General features: G+C 52.5%; 9 protein-coding genes across 9 annotated transcripts; 4 read left to right on the plus strand and 5 right to left on the minus strand.

Moving 5' to 3' along the window:
- Positions 1–1,023: 1,023 nt before the first annotated feature.
- On the plus strand, positions 1,024–3,357 carry COCCADRAFT_31668 (uncharacterized protein; the record flags this gene model as incomplete). Its single annotated transcript, XM_007708150.1, has 2 exons — positions 1,024–2,480; positions 2,535–3,357. 2 exons carry the CDS (start codon positions 1,024–1,026, stop codon positions 3,355–3,357), a joined length of 2,280 nt encoding a protein of 759 aa, XP_007706340.1.
- Positions 3,358–4,201: 844 nt separating this feature from the next.
- Positions 4,202–5,451, plus strand: COCCADRAFT_52 (uncharacterized protein; the record flags this gene model as incomplete). The annotated part of the gene is made up of 4 exons (XM_007708080.1): positions 4,202–4,396; positions 4,454–4,503; positions 4,573–4,705; positions 4,786–5,451. 4 exons carry the CDS (start codon positions 4,202–4,204, stop codon positions 5,449–5,451), a joined length of 1,044 nt encoding a protein of 347 aa, XP_007706270.1.
- A 287-nt stretch (positions 5,452–5,738) lies between these two features.
- On the minus strand, positions 5,739–6,903 carry COCCADRAFT_31670 (uncharacterized protein; the record flags this gene model as incomplete). Its single annotated transcript, XM_007708151.1, has 5 exons — positions 5,739–6,240; positions 6,337–6,484; positions 6,551–6,682; positions 6,733–6,753; positions 6,816–6,903. The coding sequence occupies 5 exons, from the start codon at positions 6,901–6,903 to the stop codon at positions 5,739–5,741; spliced, it is 891 nt and encodes a 296-aa protein (XP_007706341.1).
- Positions 6,904–7,373: 470 nt separating this feature from the next.
- Positions 7,374–8,538, plus strand: COCCADRAFT_54 (uncharacterized protein; the record flags this gene model as incomplete). Its single annotated transcript, XM_007708081.1, has 5 exons — positions 7,374–7,557; positions 7,610–7,725; positions 7,780–8,259; positions 8,313–8,460; positions 8,516–8,538. 5 exons carry the CDS (start codon positions 7,374–7,376, stop codon positions 8,536–8,538), a joined length of 951 nt encoding a protein of 316 aa, XP_007706271.1.
- A 648-nt stretch (positions 8,539–9,186) lies between these two features.
- Positions 9,187–9,797, plus strand: COCCADRAFT_31672 (uncharacterized protein; the record flags this gene model as incomplete). The annotated part of the gene is made up of 2 exons (XM_007708152.1): positions 9,187–9,699; positions 9,741–9,797. 2 exons carry the CDS (start codon positions 9,187–9,189, stop codon positions 9,795–9,797), a joined length of 570 nt encoding a protein of 189 aa, XP_007706342.1.
- Positions 9,798–10,458: 661 nt separating this feature from the next.
- Positions 10,459–11,234, minus strand: COCCADRAFT_80892 (uncharacterized protein; the record flags this gene model as incomplete). The annotated part of the gene is made up of 2 exons (XM_007708205.1): positions 10,459–11,048; positions 11,099–11,234. Coding segments are annotated over 2 exons (726 nt in total), but the record flags the coding sequence as incomplete, so codon positions are not given.
- Positions 11,235–11,596: 362 nt separating this feature from the next.
- On the minus strand, positions 11,597–12,736 carry COCCADRAFT_57 (uncharacterized protein; the record flags this gene model as incomplete). The annotated part of the gene is made up of 3 exons (XM_007708082.1): positions 11,597–12,097; positions 12,153–12,261; positions 12,321–12,736. 3 exons carry the CDS (start codon positions 12,734–12,736, stop codon positions 11,597–11,599), a joined length of 1,026 nt encoding a protein of 341 aa, XP_007706272.1.
- A 687-nt stretch (positions 12,737–13,423) lies between these two features.
- On the minus strand, positions 13,424–15,376 carry COCCADRAFT_80856 (uncharacterized protein; the record flags this gene model as incomplete). The annotated part of the gene is made up of 2 exons (XM_007708206.1): positions 13,424–13,685; positions 13,734–15,376. The coding sequence occupies 2 exons, from the start codon at positions 15,374–15,376 to the stop codon at positions 13,424–13,426; spliced, it is 1,905 nt and encodes a 634-aa protein (XP_007706396.1).
- A 1,597-nt stretch (positions 15,377–16,973) lies between these two features.
- Positions 16,974–18,797, minus strand: COCCADRAFT_80534 (uncharacterized protein; the record flags this gene model as incomplete). The annotated part of the gene is made up of 6 exons (XM_007708207.1): positions 16,974–17,474; positions 17,525–17,762; positions 17,812–17,845; positions 17,906–18,088; positions 18,145–18,322; positions 18,375–18,797. 6 exons carry the CDS (start codon positions 18,795–18,797, stop codon positions 16,974–16,976), a joined length of 1,557 nt encoding a protein of 518 aa, XP_007706397.1.
- Positions 18,798–18,799: the final 2 nt, after the last annotated feature.

Raw genomic sequence — 18,799 nt, forward strand, 5'->3', positions numbered from 1 at the left:
TGTACTTGGTATACACTCGCGTGTGTGATTGCGTATCTGGGCCATGTGGTTTTTTTTGGGGAGACCCAGCGTCTACGGCCATCATTACCATCTGTGTACGTATGTATCCATACATAAGACACATGTACGCATGTACATTTACGTATGCGTACTATTGCTGCTGCTGTCCCATGGAGCGCTCGTGAGCCTGAATGCCCGCGCGGACCACCTCCCTCGAGTGTGCCCTACATGTTCCTGTAGACAATTCCCCCCAAAGCAACTCCGTCCGAGAGACAATCCCACCAGTCACACTGCTGTTGCTGCAGCCCAGACACAGGATGCGTGCAACTACCAAGGCCGGCGCGCGAGGGGACAGATGTGTCGTTTCAGCGCACCAGATCGACGCTTCCACTATGTCACGTGTGCCGTCTAGCGGCAACCCCCCATGCATCGGGCAAGGTTCGACTCTCAGGCTTCACGTATCGCATCACTACGCTCTCTATTCTTCACAGCGCTGCAGTTGGACCCTCTCCTCGTCTGTCTGGTACAATTGCGACTGACAGCAAAATACTGCGCGCTCTTTGACATGCTCCGCTCCTGTAAGTACGCTGCTTTCCACCCGCTTCCACCAGCACCCACTGCAGCTCCAACCTCTTTGATTCCCCACCACCACAGAGCTGACTGCTCCAGAACAATAGCCTGCAGACATATCAATACACATAGCAGCGCCCCGGTCCTTTCACCGCCACAACCCCGAGCCTCGAGCGAACCCAAACCCGCGCTCACTGCCGACTCCCCGCTTTAGACCACCCTCACTTGCGAACCGCCGGCGCCTCCAGTACATGGTGCACAGCTCCCGCCTCTGCTAGCGCGTGCTCATGTCGAGGAGTCGTAAGGGCGCTCATGTTAGAACGAAAAAAATCGCGTGCCCGAATCCTACCGCCTGCCCGACGCCTTCATTAGCCATAGCGACCAGGGCCTTTCACTCCCGATACACACGGCCGCCTGCGGGCCCCTCGAAATCATCCGCCGGAACTCACTTAGATGGCCGAGTACTCGGTCTACCCCAGGGGAACCGGCCAATCCTTTTTTCCACGACACAATCAGAACACACGAAACCTTCCCACTCGCGCGCGATCCCCCACAACTAGCGCCCGCATCCCTTTCAATAACCCCGATACCCCTTCGCCAGCTCGATCTCCTGGGCGCCAATCGTCTCCGCAGCAATTCGGTATGTTCAACCAGGGCCATGGGCACCAGGGCCACAACGTTATGATGAACGGGCGGACAGGGCAGCAAAACTATGCTGCCATGCAAATGGGCCTTGGCAAGCCCTTTCAGCACAATCAGCATCACCAGCATCAGCATCAACATCACCAGCAACATCAAGATCTTACTGGGAACAGCCATGTTGGACAATACAATCACCAGCACAACATCTCGAGCGGGGGCATGTCCAACGTTCAGCCCCACTTCACCCCCGGTCACCTCCACAATGGTACCCCGAACAGCGTTCACAGCGGTCTCAGCAAGCCACAAACTGAGCACTGGCAAGAGCAATTGAAGCTGCACCAAACAGCGCGTGAAATGACACAGGCCCACTCGCACGCCAGGATCCACCCGAGTGTCAGCAAGAGCGTCGTAGCTGGAACAACCAATGGGATGCAGAAAGAGGCGGATAAGGAGGAGCGCAATAGACCTGCTGCTCAACGAGCAGAGGACGCAAAAGACCAGCATATATGGACCATCCTCGACTTTGGGGGCCAGAACCTCAAAGTTATCACCCCCGCGCTATTCGCCTACACCTTTCTGACCAAGCTCTACCTCAATTCGAACAAGCTTACTTATGTTCACCAAAAGATTGGACAATTACGGAACCTTACACACCTCGACCTGTCACTCAACAACCTGCAATACCTACCCCCAGAGATTGGCATGCTTGTAAATTTGAAGCAGCTGTTGCTATTCGACAACCACATCGAGAATTTGCCGTATGAATTGGGATCTTTGTATCAATTGGAGATGCTTGGTATTGAGGGCAACCCAATTCCGGATGATCTGAAGCAGATTATCATGGAGCAGGGTACCGGGGAACTCATCAAGCACTTCCGCGAAAATGCACCCGGACCAGAGGCACCACCCGAGCGAGACTGGATTGTCCTCGACGAGATCCAGGATACCTCTCAAGAAACTGTGAGTGCGCTGAGCTACAACATTCTGTGCGACAAGTACTGCACGCAATCACAATACGGTTACACGCCCAGTTCGGCGCTTGCATGGGAAAGCCGCAGGGAACTCATCTTGGCCGAACTGCGAGAGCGCGATGCGGACATTGTATGCTTGCAGGAGATTGACCAGGAGAGCTTCAATGAATTTTTCCGAGCAGCGCTTGCGCATAATGACTATAAGGGAGTCTTTTGGCCAAAGTCCAGAGCACGCACCATGGCCGAGAGGGAAGCTAAGCTTGTTGATGGCTGTGCCATCTTCTACAAGAATAGCAAGTAAGTGAACTGAGACGTGCATCTTTCTATTAGCAAAATCGCTGACTGGTATAGATACATCCTGCTTGACAAGCAACTGATCGATTTCGCCAACACGGCCATCAACAGACCAGACATGAAGGGTGAGCACGACATTTTCAACCGTGTCATGCCACGAGACGACATTGGAGTGCTCGCATTCCTCGAAAATCGTGCTACTGGTTCAAGATTCATTGTTGGAAATGTACACGTGTTCTGGAACCCTGCATTCCAAGACGTCAAGCTCGTGCAAGTTGCCATTTTGATGGAGGGAATCACCAAGTTCGCGACACAATGGACGAAGCACCCACCTTGCACAAACAAGGTGGTGTACCAGTTTACCAATGGTGACAATGACGAAGCGGAGCCAGATCCGACCCAAGAGCCAGGACCATCCAAGGTGTATACCGACCCCGCCGACATCCCAGTATTGCTGTGTGGTGACTTCAATTCACTGCCATCTTCTGGTGTCTACGACCTCATTACCAATGGCAACATTTCGAATGTGCACGCTGATTTGGGAAGCCGGAAGTATGGTAACTTCACACGAGACGGAATATCCCATCCCTTCAGCCTCAAGTCTAGCTACGCATCCATTGGCGAGCTGGCGTTTACAAACTATGTTCCACACTTCCAAGGAGTATTGGACTACATTTGGTACTCGACCAACACCCTGCAAGTGGTTGGCCTGCTTGGCGACATTGACAAGGGCTACCTTCAGCGGGTGCCAGGCTTCCCGAACTACCACTTTCCCAGTGACCACGTGGCTCTGTACGCACAATACATTGTCAAGAGCCGGAAAGAGGCAAAGAAGGTGTCTGAAGTTGACTTTGGGCCGAGTCGAGATCGGAGGAATTGACCGGTGTTGAGTCGGTCGGCCTCCGGGCATGTCAATAGGCTTGTGGTATAGCGTTCTCCATCGTTTCCAAGGCGTCATTTACTCGGTGTTCGGTTGCTATCGTCTGCCCATAGCACTTTGGGCTTTATGGTGACAATTCAGAGTTGGCAATTGCGGGGTGAGTGGCTCGATAGACGGTGGGCGATGTGGTCATCCTGCAGGGGCATGGGCAATGCCAGCGGTTAGTACACGAATCTCACATGAATGTTTGTTGTTCTATGTCTGGAACACGCTTTCTTTGGTAGCCTGACGACACAAGGACCACTACCCTCTTTTCGGTGTGCGAAGCGTCTGATTGGTTCTGCGATAGGTGTTTTTCTTTCTTTTTCGCGATATGGGTTCTGTTTGATCTATTTTCTGGGTTCCTCTTGCGTTCTTCTTTTCTGCATTGTATCAACTAGGTAGTCGTTCCCCCAAAAAAAGGCCGAGTCGCTTGCTTCCGAGCTTGTCTGACTAAGGTTTATCTGTTCAAGACAAAGTTTGGTCATGTGACGAATGCAATGAATACGAGCAAAGTGAGATGGTGCAATTGAGGGAATGCAGGCCGCTGTGGACGTGGGCCGATAGCCACCAATGGGTTCATGAGGTGGGATAAGGGGCAACAATTCGCTGGGTGGGGAGCAGGCTAGCTGGTGAGGGGGAGGTCTTAGACTCGCTTGACCGCCGCAATGATGGGACCCACTTGGACAGCATCAACGTGCACTCTTCGACTACTCCCCCAGAGCCGCGCAACACGTAACTCTTTTGCACACATTTTCTTTACACCCTTCTTGCATCCGCCTGTCCTTCTCACATACACGATACCATGGCAGCTGCACCACCCGCCTCTGAGCTTAAGCTCGACCCCAAGTATGACGATTACGATTATCCCACTGTTTCTCCCACCGCTCAGAGTGGACATCCCGGTCATACCACGCCAGAGCAAGATGCAGCTCTGGTTGAGCTCAGAACTGCCTTGGAGCAGGCTGGCCACACCAAGAACCTCGATACTTTGACTCTGGTACGCCTATGAGTATCTATGAGAGCCGCTCGACCCCCTATGCTAAACATTTCGCAGCTGCGATTCCTCCGCGCACGAAAGTTTGATGTCGAACTCTCGAAAAAGATGTGAGTGTACACGGTTACTGCATACAGGAAAAGGAAAGGGCGCAGAACAGGCCTGCTAACAGGCTTCAGGTTCATTGACTGCGAGAAGTGGAGGAGCGAGTACGCTGGCGTGGGTGTCGAGGAGCTTGTCCGCACTTTTGACTACGCCGAACGGCCTCAGGTTTTCGAGTACTACCCCCAGTATTACCACAAGACCGACAAGGTACGTCTGAAATCTGCTACAAATAAATATGAACTCGTCGAAGCCACATGTCAACAAATAGACCGCTAACTGCTCTGTAGGACGGCCGCCCAGTGTACATTGAGCAGCTCGGCAAAGTCGACCTTGCCGCACTCAACAAGATTACGAGTGAAGAGCGTATGATCCAGAACCTCGTGTGCGAATACGAAAAGATGGCCGATCCGCGTCTGCCCGCTTGCTCGCGCAAGTCTGGTTATCTACTCGAGACATCATGCACAATCATGGACCTGAAGGGCGTTGGTATCAGCAAGGCAACGTCTGTGTACGGCTACCTGGGCAAAGTCTCCACCATCAGCCAGAACTACTACCCCGAGCGTCTGGGAAAGATGTACATTATCAACGCGCCCTGGGGATTCTCGGGTGTGTTCAGCGTGGTCAAGAAGTTCCTCGACCCCGTCACAAGCGCCAAGATCCACGTATTGGGCAGCGGATACCAAAAGGAGTTGTTGGCTCAGGTGCCTGCGGAGAACCTGCCCAAGGAGTTTGGTGGAACTTGCCAGTGTGAGAAGGGTTGCTCATTGAGCGATGCGGGCCCTTGGTGGGACGCCCAATGGGCAAAGGAGCCCAAGTGGGCAAAGAAGAACGAGGGCGATGCGATCAACAACACTGCTATTCCTCCCCAGACGACTGAGGGCACCCCTGGTGCTGCACCTGCTGCACCTGCCGGTACTGAGCCTGCCGGTGCGCCTGCGCCGGCCGCTGCTTAAAGTGGTTTGCATGGCGACCAATAAAGGAGCTGAAGGCTTTAGAGTATGTTAGTCGTTTGGTGTAGCAGTAGTAGCAGTAGCAGTCGTAGTCGTAGCAGCATGGCGGGTTTTAGTTGTGAAGCATACAAGTATAGAGTCAAGAAAGCTCAAATCAAGTTTTTAGAGCACGAAAAAGCGCATACTTTTGAATCCATGACCATTGGTGAAAGATTTCAATTCCAAGTGGACAACGCGCTCTATTGCCCACTGCCCATGCCAGCTTTGCATGCTCCTGCGTTTATTTCGACTTATATGTACCTGCCCTGAGGATCCAGTCTATCCATCAAGTCCATGGACTTTTCATACATGGTAAAGACGATACCGCCACTGAGAATCAATCTCCCCAGCCTAGGCAGCGCGCCCGACCAGAATGTAAGGAGACCCTCATCCCTAAAGATCTTGACCGCACAGTCAAAACTATTCTTATACGAGCTCCTCGCCTCTATCGACTGCATCCTCGTCTTGACCGTATCAATCGGCATAGTCGTGTAAACCGTAACGATGCCCGCCAGTCCTCCAAGCCCAAACGTGCTAATTGCACCGAGTTTCTCACCAGGGGCAACGTATGACTGCGCCAGTTGCTTGAACGATGTGTAGCTTGAGAAGCGCACGGCTGAGTTGGCAGCTTGACGCGCGGTCGTGGGCACGAAACCCTGGAAGAAGCCTCGTATGCCTTTTTCTTGGGCAATGACCTTGGAGCCGTGCAGGAAGCCGCGCATACGTGGGTTTGCGGATTTGCGATCGTCGATACTAGATGGAGAGAGGATTGGTCAGTTTGGGAGAGAGAGAGAGAGAGCGTGTGCGGGAGGTGGGGAGGGGGCATGTGAGTAAGGTGTGTATACGTACAGTTGTGTCTTTATACTTTCAAAGGGTGTGACTGCCAATAGCGATTCTGTGGCTCCGGCACCGAAACCCGCAATGACGGTTGCGGGACCAGAGACTTTGCCTTCAGCGTCGGCGAGGAGGTTCTTGTACATGTCGAATGCAACGAAGCCTGCATAACTTTTGTGTCAGCACGACGAGACCCGCGAGGTTTATGTGTGTATGTGTGGAAACGTACGTATGCCGGCCTTGAGCGAATTGCCAATAATCAGTGTTGTGCATCCTGCGTACCATTGCTTGCCAAATGGCGGCCATGGTAGCTTCTTCCCGTCTGGTAATCGTCGGTTGAGCTGCGATCGTGTCTTTGCGACTATGTTCCGGTCAGCGCGGTGGAGGTAAGGTGGGTTATATGGAGCGTACACTCTGCGGGATATGTAATTGCTAGAGTAAAGAGTCAGTACACTATCTTTTTCTATCCGTTGATCGGAATGGTGGATGTTTACAAATTTCAACGGCGCCGGCTGTTGCGCCTGCCAGGATGGAGCGCATAGCACTTGGCTTCTTCTTCTTCTCTGGTTGTGCAGTCGCCATGATGGCTGAACTGGGCTCCACAAGGGCACGTAGGGTTATGTGCTTTGGTGAAGTCGGACTTTTTTGCACTTGCAGACCGCGGCGTCGTTTGGTTAGTGACTCGAAATAGTGACGTGACGTAGTGTTGATATCGCGGCTGAACTTGCGATAATTTCTACACGAGTATTAGGTTCAATTGCAGTTTGCAAAGAAGATGCAAATGCCGCTTTGTGCGCCTAAACGCCCGCGATCTAGAGTACGTATTGCAGTCGAACTTGGTTGCATTATTATCCACGCCCGGAGGTAAGCAGTCGGCGCCGCAATTCGGCGCCAAGCCCATCCCACTTCACATCGACCTTGTGGTCCCCGCAAGCTCGGGCCATCGAAAAGTTACGTCTCCCGCCGCCTACGCATTTGTTGCTCTTCTTTCTTCACGAACCAATTGCTGCCATCGTGTTTTTGCAAAGACAACCATAAACTCTGCAAATACAATGCTTTCTCTACGAAACCTCGCCCGCAGCGTCCCGCGGTCCGCCGCTCGCTTCTCCACAAAAGCAGTACGCCCGCAAACTGCTCTGCGCCAGACGGCTGCTTTCCAGCCAGCATGGACTGTCGCTGTGCCCAGGCTCACAGCCTCTTTCTCCATGTCTGCAGCAAGGAGAGAGGATAGTGGTAGTATGTATTGCGCAAATTCAAAATAGAATACGTTGGCTAATATAAATAACAGTCAATGAGGAGCTGGTTGCGAAGCTCCACAGTGAAATCGCCATGGAAGAGAGCATGAAAGAGGATGAGGATCTCTCAGCAAACATCAAGGAATATCTTGAGAACAGCCCCTTTGAGGTTAGAATTTCCACATATTTGAATATGCATAGCCAAATACTCATATGGACATAGATTGAGGACCAGGATGGCAACCAAGAAGTCGTCTTGACCCGCACGTACAATGACGAAAAGATCCGCATCACCTTTACAACGGCCGACCTCAACACTAACCAGGCCGGCGATGAGTTTTCCGAGGACAGTGCCTTGTTCGATGATGCCGATATGGATGTGCAGTCTGGAGGCGCAAACACCAAGGGTGCCATCAACCAGGGCAAGACTCCAGATGGAAACATCCGTGTAGCGCCCGAGGACCGCGTTGCTCCTGCCGACCGCGAGGAGCTCGAGGATGACTACGAGAACGACGAGTCACAGCAGGGCTTCCCTGCCCATGCCAGCATCCGCATCGAGCGTCCCGGCAAGGGCGCTTTGGCTATCGAGGCTACTGCCCAGGATGGCGACTTCCTGATCGAGGATCTTTACTACTTCCCATCAGCTGATCTGGCTGACCCTGCCACCGCTGAGAAGGACTGGGCAAGGCGTGCGCTCTACACTGTATGTGGTTACGACTTGATATCTTGATGTGTCTCAGATCTAACTTGTCCCAGGGCCCTCCTTTCAACAACCTGGATGAGGACCTCCAGATTCTGCTTGAAAAGTACCTCGAGGAGCGTGGCATCAACACTCGTCTTGCACTCTTCATCCCCGACTACATTGACCACAAGGAGCAGAAGGAATACGTCAGGTGGCTGAACAGTAGGTCACCCCACCTGAATAATAAGAAAAACTTTGGCACTAACAAAATCATTAGACATCAAGAACTTTGTCGCATAAGTTCGCACCGGATTACTCCACAGCCATGTTAAAAGTACATTGGCACGACGAAACGACGCTTCGATGAGGGCAGACTGAGTCCCTTTTGTATAATCTAGTAACACATAGTGGGGTGTTTTTTGTAAGATAGTTGGTAAGATATCTCTTCTTTATGCCACTCGAGGTCACAGTTAAAGATGCCTTGTATTGGCCAAAATGAAACGAATAAAAGTGTTTGAAAGTTACTACTGTTATCATGCAAGATGATATTTGTAAAGACAAAGGCCGGCCTGCGGCGCAGTGCTTGCTACTTTATCAGTGCGTTGCGACAAAGACAATGCGTGCCAACCTCAAGGACTTACAAGACCATCCTTTTGTCAATGAATCCTCACGCAACAACAACCATTGACAATCAAAACAACGGAGGATTCTGTAGCGAGAGTCTATTTGTTCTCAAAAAGACTAACGTCCCGAAGTTTTTCTATTAGCGCGGTATTTTCGATTATTTTGACTTGGTGAAAAATTGGGAATCAGGTGGATCTGGGGCAAAGTAGAGAAGAGCTGGACATTAGAATTTGTGATAGAGGAAGAGACAGCCACGCACTATGGTACCATGCAGCGTCTGATCCGAGGCAAATCAAGTCTCTTCACGGAATTCGTCATCACTATATGATTGGAGAGACGTACAGACTGCACTCTCAAGTCAGGTCTCACACACACACACGCTCGCCAGGCTCTTCTACCAGCCAGTCAACACGTCAAAGCACCCGCAAGACCAGCAACACAACGCCATACATGACCAAAGAAAACGCCCAAGAATACACGCGCACAAGCACCATGCTCGTAGGCCCCAAACACACACCCTTCCACCTCCACACGCACCTCTTGACTCAACATTCTGCCTACTTCCGCGCCGCCCTGCTTGGCCCCTTTATCGAATCCAGCACAAGCAGCATCACCCTCTCCGACATATCACCCAGCCACTTGTCACTGCTAGTAACGCACCTCCACACCACGCACATACCGCACCCCCTTCAAAGACGGAAAAAACCCGCCTACTACACCCTGTTGCATACCTACGCGCTCGCCGACCGCCTCGGTCTCGAAGCCGCCCGCAACGCCATCAGCACGTTAGCCGACACCACAAACAGCGTGCCTACGCCATCGGCATACCTGGGTCCTGTACGACGAGATACGCGAGAGCGCGGCGGTGCGGCGGTTAGTTGTTGATCTTTTTTGTGTTTAAGAAGACGGATCGGCTGGTTGAGGGACATCCGTAGGAGTGGCATCCGCGGTTTATGCGGGAATTGGTGGTGGGGGGTTAAGAGGCCGGCGGAGCAGGTGGTGAGGAGGCATCGGTTGAGGGTTTGGTGTGCGGTGCAGTGGGGGGAGGTGGGCGCGTGTGAGAGGTGTAGGGGCGTGGAGGGGTGTTTTGTAATGCGTGTGTTGGGGAGGGGGCGGCGGTGGCGGGGTGGGAGGAGAGGAGGAGGAGGAGGTGCAGGGGAGTCCGGCGAGGAGGGCGAGGAAAGAGGGTAAATGGGAGGCGTGTAAGCCGTGGAGGTGGGCGAGATGTTTGCTTTATCATGAACATGACGAGACGGAAAAGTGTGGAGATGTTTTGGGGTAGGAGTAATGTACAGGGCGTTTGTGTTGTAATAGGCAGAACGATACTATTAGAATGTCTCTTGAGTATCCATCGTCTTGTGATGTGTTCACAACCACCACATGCCTCTTTCCCTGCAAGGACAAAGATACAAAACTTTTTGATCTCCATTTGAGCATATGAACCAGCAGCGTGGGCTTGAGTACTTTTTGATAGCCGCGTGTCTAACGGACCATGCTGTAGCTGCCAGTCTGCAAATCCAACAGTGTAGTAGTCAAGTGAACGAACTTGTAGCTACCACACTGCACAATCATTTCTTCCCTTTTCTCACTACCTTCTTAACCTTCTGTGCAACTCCCCGAGTCGAAACTTTTGATTTTGTCGGTTTCGGAGCAGGCTCTTGCGGTTTGCTCGTCTTTGTAGTCTTCTTTTGACTTAGATTCTAAAACCTTCTCAGCAGTGCCACAACAAGTCACGCTATCTGCATGAGTACTTACCGGAAGGCCTACATCCCACTCAGAGAGATCTGACGGACAGTCTGAAAGACCCGAGGACGAGGGCGAAGGATTCTGAACCTTTGATTTGACGTCTTTTGGAGGCGTTATGGGATTGGTGTGCTTGTTTCCGACTATAGCTGTGTCTAGTTTCTTAACCGTGGGACTAGTAGGCGGTGTGATGGTGTCTTGCAAGGCGTATTCCGTCTTTCCAACGAGATGCTTCTTATCGGCATGACCACGAGACGACTCATCGCATCGCGCCGTTGCTGTGCTTCCTTTGTTTCCAGCGTCTGGTGCCAACGCAAGAGTCTCAATGTCGGCACCAGCGCCACATTGCAGCACCTCATCTTCTTCATCATCGCTCAAAAACATAGGAGGCAGCGGTGTTGGAGCTCGAGCATCCGGGTCGTAGCAGTCAAAAGTACGATATACTGCCTGTCGTCAGTACCTTGTTATCCACACCCTGTTCCTTTGCTCTTACCTCCCATGTCGTCGGTGAAGCCGTCAGAATCCCACGTGTATGTTCCATCGTAAAACTTTCGCGAGCGCTCAGTAATGCTGTCGGCACTGGGTAGCATTGTAGACTTTGTGGTAGAGCTGGCTATGACGTTCTTGATCGTTTCTCAGAAGCAGCAGCAGAGTGTTTTGTCCCTGGGTTTTCAGAGTTGGAAGAGTACAATTGATAGTAGTTGGGAGGGTTTTGCAAATGGAACAAGAACAAAATAGTTAGAAATGAAAGTGAGAGTGATTCTATTGATAGTGACGCACTAGCGGCTTGAGGGTGAGAGAGACTACAAACGAGCTCTAGAAACGGAAGTCGCCTACATATCGAACCTTCCCTACCAACTTGTGGCGCTATTCGCCTATACCTAGGCGGGGTACCTCTGCCTAAAAGATAGTCCTGGATTTCGGTTCTTCTAACCTTGGGGTGGCATGAGAGGAAGTGCAATGCCCCCCCGTAGCCTATGGTAGCAACGCGTTACTTGCAGTCACTTGCCCAACGTAATTCCACGCGAATTTGCTGTAACGCAGCTGATTCCAGACTAATATTGGAAGAGCGAGGAGCAAGATAGAAACTAGCGATTTCCAAACGCCTTCCACCTTGATAGTCACCCCTCTGAGTAGAGGAGACAGTGTTGCGAAACCAATTCTTCAATTCTTCAACCTCGCTCTCGCTAAGATTCTCGTCAACATGTGTAGTTACAAGGACCTGTAGATCATCTGGTCTGGACTCTGAACCTGCATTTCCACCTTTGGATTTCGAATTTCCAAACATAACTGGATCCTTTTCGTCATTCTTCTTGTCAAATGGAACATGCTTTAGCTGCAATTCCCTCCGATCCTGCTGCATCCTCACATAGACATCTGCCATTGTGAAAGGGGATGTAGAAAGCTTCTTTAGCGTTGTAATCAGAGCTTTCAGAAAAGGATGTGTCGGTTTCCTTGTAACCAGCGGATTCCATCGTAGCCGCCAGTGTTTCTATTCCTAATTCTTTAGTCCCATGACAGTAGCAACAGTCTAGGATTTGGATAACATCGCATGAAGCGTGAGAGAGGATGCTAGTTCCGAAATGCCAGTCTAGTGCTCGAGTACCAAGCGTCTTCGGATCCTTGCCGTTCACGCTTTCAGTGTCGATGAAGGGGCTGTTATGAATTGTTAGCAGTCCGCACGAAAAAAAAGAGAGTGGTGGAAGTTAAGTTACCTAATCAAGAGTGTATGCTGCTTTACCTGACCATCTCTCATATCGACATGTCGCCTGCCATGGCCAGAAATCACGAAGATGTCGAGACAGTCGTCGGCGCACTGATTTTCCGGGTGCAGCTCGAAGAATGCGCGTATATTCTCAAAAATGAGCTTGCCTGTCTTTTCTGCTTCTAGCGAGACTCGTACAACCTTCTCAATACCGAGTACATCGCGGAACGTAGTCGCCAATTCATCCTCCACAATGCCACACTTGACGTCATCATCCTGAAAATGCACAAGTATCGCAGCAGTCTTATTATAGACCTTCGGCTTACGATTCGCCGACGCAATAGCTGCCTCAAGCTCTTTTCGAAGATCCTGAATTAACATCATTTTCGGAGCCGTATCGGAAGAAAAAGGAGCAGGATCGGACATCTTGATCAAAACAAAAAATGTATGTACGAACGGGAACAGGAAATGGCAACCTGAGTAGCCTATTTATATATCAATTATAACGTACTGCACAGTTTTCCGCCTATAAGATGTCTCCTTGACATTAGCAAATGGAACACTTACGGAATGTGCGGGCCAGGCACGGTACTGCAGTAACTCAAGCATGTGATTTCTGTTCTGTAGGTCATCGTCCTTGACTCAGTCAAAGACAATGGCTTTAGACTAGTACAGAGCCGCTCTGTATGTAAATTACGTCATGGCGTTTAAGAATGGGAGAGATTAGGAAAGAGCTCTCTGAGAGTGGAAAAAGTCCACTCGTCACTTGTGTACAACAGCAAAGAAAAAGGACACACGTATTGAAAGTGATAATTTCTAGAATCTTTAAAGGCAGTAGTGAAAACAGTAACGCCGTGCCGATATATCTACACATACAAAAAACCTCCGGACCTTCTTTTTTCCACGAGCCAGATGGCATGCCACAACCGCCCCACTGTTGGGTATCGTACAAGTAACTAATCAGATACAGAAGAAGGGGAAAATGGAAAAAAACAGTAATTGATTGCAAGATCCCGGATCCAACGCCGATAAGACCACCTATAACACATTTGAGATGCATCTCACACTAGTTGATGTAAACTGGAGGTCATTTATGCCGGAAACGTATTTTGGTTACGCCACACTAGTCTGGCCAGCCTGGTGGGAGGGGGTAGCGAGAGGTTGTTTAGTTGCAATTGTCTGCGCAAGAGACTCGCGGGCAGCCTTTTCCTGTTCCATAGCAGCCCGGTCGGCCTTGGTAACGCGAGGTTTACGGACAGTGGAGCCACCGCGAGAGCCAGGGCCTCCGCCACGGCCACGGCCACGACCTGATGTCTCTCCTCGTACTGTGCCACCGCGTCCACGGCCTCGGCCGCGCCTGATGGTGCCATCAGCCCTGTGGATTGTTAGCCTAGAACAACCCAATGCAATGCCAAATACATACCTCTCTACAGGTTGCTTCTCCTCAGTAACGAGCGGACCGCTGTATACAAAGAAGCCGTCCTTTGCCATGAGGGCTTGCTGCTCCCAGGCCAACTCGGTGTCATCGATGAAGTCATCCTCCTTGTCGTAGTCTTCTTGCTTTCTCTTCCTTCGCTTCTTGCCTCCATTCTCCTTGGCTGATGTCTCATCATCCATGCCACCCATCTCAACATTGCTTTCATTCTCAGACAGATCGACAGAAAGGTCGTCATTTGATCCCCCACCTGCGGCTCTTTCAAGAGCGGCGCCGGCAGCTGTGATTTGGCGTTGACGCTCTTTGCGGGCAGCAATGCGGGGATGAAGAGCAGCAAACCCGTATTTCTTCTCAACCTCTTGTGCGACATTGATGGTCACGTTGTCACGTCCCTTCAAATCGAAGTGAAGGTAAATGTTAGTACCCTGTGTCTCGGATGTGCCATTGGCGTTGGCCACTGGGCCAAATGGGGTTCCTGACAACAAGCCACTGCCTGTAGGTAATGGTGGTGGGGCCTCTTTCTGACGTGCGGCTTTGGTGGGTGGTGTTGGAGCATTTGACTGTGAAGGCGTGCCGGAGTTTGCAGAGTTTGACTTGGTCATGGGTACAGATACTGGCTTGCTGGGCTCACTGTCAATATCCATAGGAGTCGGTCCCGATGGTGCAATCAGATGTGTTTGAGCCTGGACTGGAAGCGGGGCCTGTTCCTGTTGTGGTTGCTGTTGTTGGGGTGGAGGTTGAGGTGGATATTCTTGGGTAGGAAGGACCGACCCGGGTCGGGTAGAGAAGGCAGCAGGCGAAACAGGCGCCGAGGTGACTGAGTTCTGCTGGGGTAGCTTGACGGGGTGAGAGTAGAAGGAATTGCTGGCAGATGGGGGATCGATCAGACTGGTAATGGAGGGAGAGGCACTCGCACGGTGATTGAGTCGTGGGGAGACTGGCGGAGGGGCACTTGCTACAGGCTGGGGTTTGGATTCGAAGATGCCACCTCGAATTGGATCATAGCGCTGGCCTGAGCTTGACGGGCGTGGTGCTGGGGGAGTGGCACTGATATGTGATAGGTTCGGATTGCTGTGAAGCGTGGGTTCGGCATTGCTCAGCACGCGAGGGGGTTGTGTGACAGCGGGTGGCTGTTCTGGTTGCAAGACAGGCGCGGGCTCACTGGGTCTACTCTGGGGCGTGGGCGACTGCTGAACAGGTGGTTTCTCTTCTACAACCGGCGCGGGTGCGGGTGCGGGTGCGGGTGCTGGAGCTGGCGGCGGTGGTAGTGGTGGTTGAGGCTGTGGCTGCGACTGGGCCTCGAGGGAGGCCTTTGTCCGTCTCTTCCGTTGGATGGGTGCAGCATTTGGGTCTTTGGGCTCGCTCTTGCGTGGCTTCCTAGTCTTCTTCTCTGGCTCGGGGGCACTTTGGTCTTTTGCCTTTGGCTTGGGCCCCGGCTTCTTGCGTGGCTGGCCGCTGGCGGTTAAGCCTCGCGCATGTGTTGCCGGCGACGCGTTTGCAGGGGTGGGGGTGCTAGTCCCAACACCAACACCACCTGCAGATGCGCGAACCGTCGAGGTCGGCGTGCCCTGCTCGGGCGAGTGTGGGGGCGAGCTTAGACTGCCGGGCGAGGATGCATCGCCTACGTCCATGGCGCGGAACAGGGCGAGAGTGCAGCGCACAGAAGAAACACGAAGAGAAGGACGCTGGCCGTGCCTGTCGCTGGCTACACAAAATGCTGACAGGCGGCTATGCAGAGCAGAGGGGGTTGAGCGAGGCGAGGTGGAAGCGCGGGCGGGTGTGCAGAACTCAACACCAAAAATGGGCGAAAGGCTGGGTAAATGCAATAGCGGGCAAGAACACCAAAGTCGATGTTTAGCGGGACGGCGAGCCGGGGCCAGAGGCTAACTCGGGTAGATGGATGGACAGGAACACCAAGATGAGATTGCTAGCCAGATATTGATGACGGCACCCTCAGCGCCGGCGGGAGAGATGGAAACGGTGGATGGCAGCAGCCGAAAACGGGGCTGGCGACGAAGACGGAGAGAAGGAGAGAGGGAGAAGGAGAGAGAGAGAAAGATGGAGGGAGCGGCAATGGAAGAAGAAGAGACAAAGGACAAAAGTCGTCGTCCTTGAGCTTGAAGGGGGGCTCAAGGGCCTCAAGTAGCCATGAGGGCCATTTGGGACAGCAGCGGGCCAAAGCTTGGGGTTACGACGAGCCCTAGAAGAGAAAAACAGTTTACGCCAGAGCAGTCGACGAACCCTGGCCTGGCTGGCCTACCTGCCTACCTGCCTACCTGCCTACCTGCCTACCTGCCTGCCTACCCTACCCTACCCTATGCCCGCCGCTGCTGGCTGCTATCAAACATGGCACCACCACCACCACCATCTGCCGCGCCATGGACCGACGGGATGCACATGCCCACATAGCTACATAATCATCATAATAATATACATACCACCATCCTGCCACATGGACATCAAGTACAAGTTCAAGGGCCCGTTTGTGGTTGTCCATGAGCAATATAAGCAAGAGTGGGAGTGCTTCCATCCCATGCTCTCCCACCCCACAGTCCCATCCCACGTCTGGATATCATCATGTGTGGGTGCATGCATGTCTGTGTGCCTGTGTGTTCCTCTGCCATGAATAACTGCGACGCCCGCTGAGGCGCATTAGCCGCGCATGCACTGCTGCTGCACGCCAGAGCACACTGCAGCGTTGGCCCGCATGCTCCGGCCATGCTGTCCTGGTCGTCATTGTCGTCGTCGCCCATATATCCATACCTGTTGGCTCTGTTGCCAGCCCACTACCTATACATGGTCGTTCCACGCTGCCTGTGCGTTTCGGCGTGGCCTGCATGCCTGATCGCGCCCGTGCGTTCCGATCGTCTACAGGGGTCTCTGATTCGCCACCGCTGCCGTGGCGTTACACATCCAGGAACGCTTCTTGCATGTCCACCCTCCTGTCATACATGCACATGCACACCCACACACCCACATGTACACACTCACACACTCACACACTCACACATACACACCCGCGCGCAATTGCAAACAACACTGCTTTTGTACCCTGGATAACTGCTCGAGGTATATGCCCACACCCATCCGCCCCTGGGTAATGTGCTGCGTAAACTCATAGACCCCTCAAAACAAATCACTCACAAAAAAAAACTCCAAAAACACCCTCTTGCAAAACGCCATCACACGATGCCAGTATAGCTACAGGTCTTCCTCCCCATCCCATCATCACGCCTTGCTCTTCTTCTTCTTCTTCTTTTCGCCATCCTCCTCCTCGCCGTGTTTCCGCTTCTTGTCCTTCTTCGACTTCTTCTCCGAAACCTCCTCTTCGGCCTCCTTCTTGGCCTTCTTGGCCTTCCTGTCCTTCTTCTCCTTGCGCACCGCTTGCTCAGTGGCTGCCGCTGTTACCCCGTCGGCCATCTCCACATCCTCGGCTGCAGTTGCAGTGGGGTCCTCGATGACGCCAATGTCAGTCATGACAGAGTTCATGGCCGCCTGCATCACCGCTGCATTCTTCGCAGGCGGGGCGCCAGTCGCATAGAACTCAATTCGCTCATCCACTTGGCGCTTGAGTGCTTCACCAAACTTGGAAGTCGGCGTATCAGAAAAGTTGTCAATCCTCGACGCAATTGAGCACTTGTTGGCCAAGAAACGCGAGATTCTGCCCTTGGACTTTTGTCCTGTGCGTCCAATGAAGGAGCTGTGGTAGATCAATCCATACTTGGGAGTCTGCTCAACAGTTAGCGTCATCCGGCAGAGTGTCGAGCAAAGCCACATACGTTTCCCTTGGTCTTGAGCGCTCTGAACAGCGCCTTCTCTGCACCCAGAATCTGCACAGTACTGGCAGGGTATTTGGAGAGATTCGTCAAAGAACCAGCCTTGGAGATCAGCCTTGCGCCAACCGTGTCACCGATCAGAGCAGCCAGGTTGGGAGCGACCTGGTTCATGCGGCTTCCAAGGTAGTTGCTAAGCTGCTTGCGATACGCAGCCAACGAAGCGGTTCTCTTAGCGAATGCCCTGATTGAATGTTAGTAGGTGATTTGCATGGTGCACGAAGAACCCTTACATGACAATCTCCATATCAGCCTCGGAGAGATCCCCTAAAAACAGCGTCAGTGATCATGCTTCTTACACCTGCATCGCTGCTGGCTTGAACTCACGGCCCATGGATGTGCGCGCGGCATTGATTATGGCTTGCGCAACACCCTCATCGTCGTCCACAACTGCTGCAAGGTCGTGCAGGTCCTCATCGGACAATTTCGACTTGTCGCCAATCTTCAGAACAATCTTTGCGTACTGCTCGTTGCTGTTGACAATCTTCGCGAGCTCAGGGAAATGCCAGCCTGCCAATAGCGTCAGTACATGCCTGCTATCCGTGTCATACACAAGGCGTATTCACCATAGTTCTCGCGCAGGCGCATGCAGAAGGTGTTGAGGTCCTTGTCGATCTGGTCGAGCGTCGCAATTGCTTGGATGATGTGGTTGTCCTGCTTCTGGACGCTGAACTTGACCTTGGACCTGGAGTACGCATGTCCGAGACCCAGAATAGAGCGATCAATGTCACCAGGTTGCAGTTTCTTTGAAAAATCAGCATATGAAGCTTCAAGATGGCGCCAACATTATGCGTACCTTGATCAGCTTGCCGCTGTGCTGGCGAAGACCACGCAGGAGATCAGCCACTACTTCCGAAGTGTCGCTAGTCTCGCATGAGAGGTTGGGGAACGCGGCCTTGATGCTACCCGCCAGGTTCCTCTCGCTCACACCAAGAGTAATCGTCTTCTTCTTTCCGGCCTTGGGAAGGTTCGTTTCGAGAGTGGCCTTCAAGAAGTCAGACATGATGCCTTCCGAGACATCGTTGATCTCGGCCAGAGCATCTTGGGTGCCCTGGAACGGCGCAAGGCCGACAAGCTCAACAGTCTTTCCGAACTTGTCGAGGTCTTGAACTGCCTTCTGCACCTCTTGGAGGCGGTTGCCAATGGTGTCTGGCTGGATCGCAACCTTGAAGACGGCATAGCCGACGGGGCTTTCGTGGAGGAGGTAATCTACGCTCATCG

This window comes from Bipolaris zeicola (assembly GCF_000523435.1).
Source record: "Bipolaris zeicola 26-R-13 unplaced genomic scaffold scaffold_0, whole genome shotgun sequence".
Classification (NCBI taxonomy): Eukaryota; Fungi; Ascomycota; class Dothideomycetes; order Pleosporales; family Pleosporaceae; genus Bipolaris; species Bipolaris zeicola.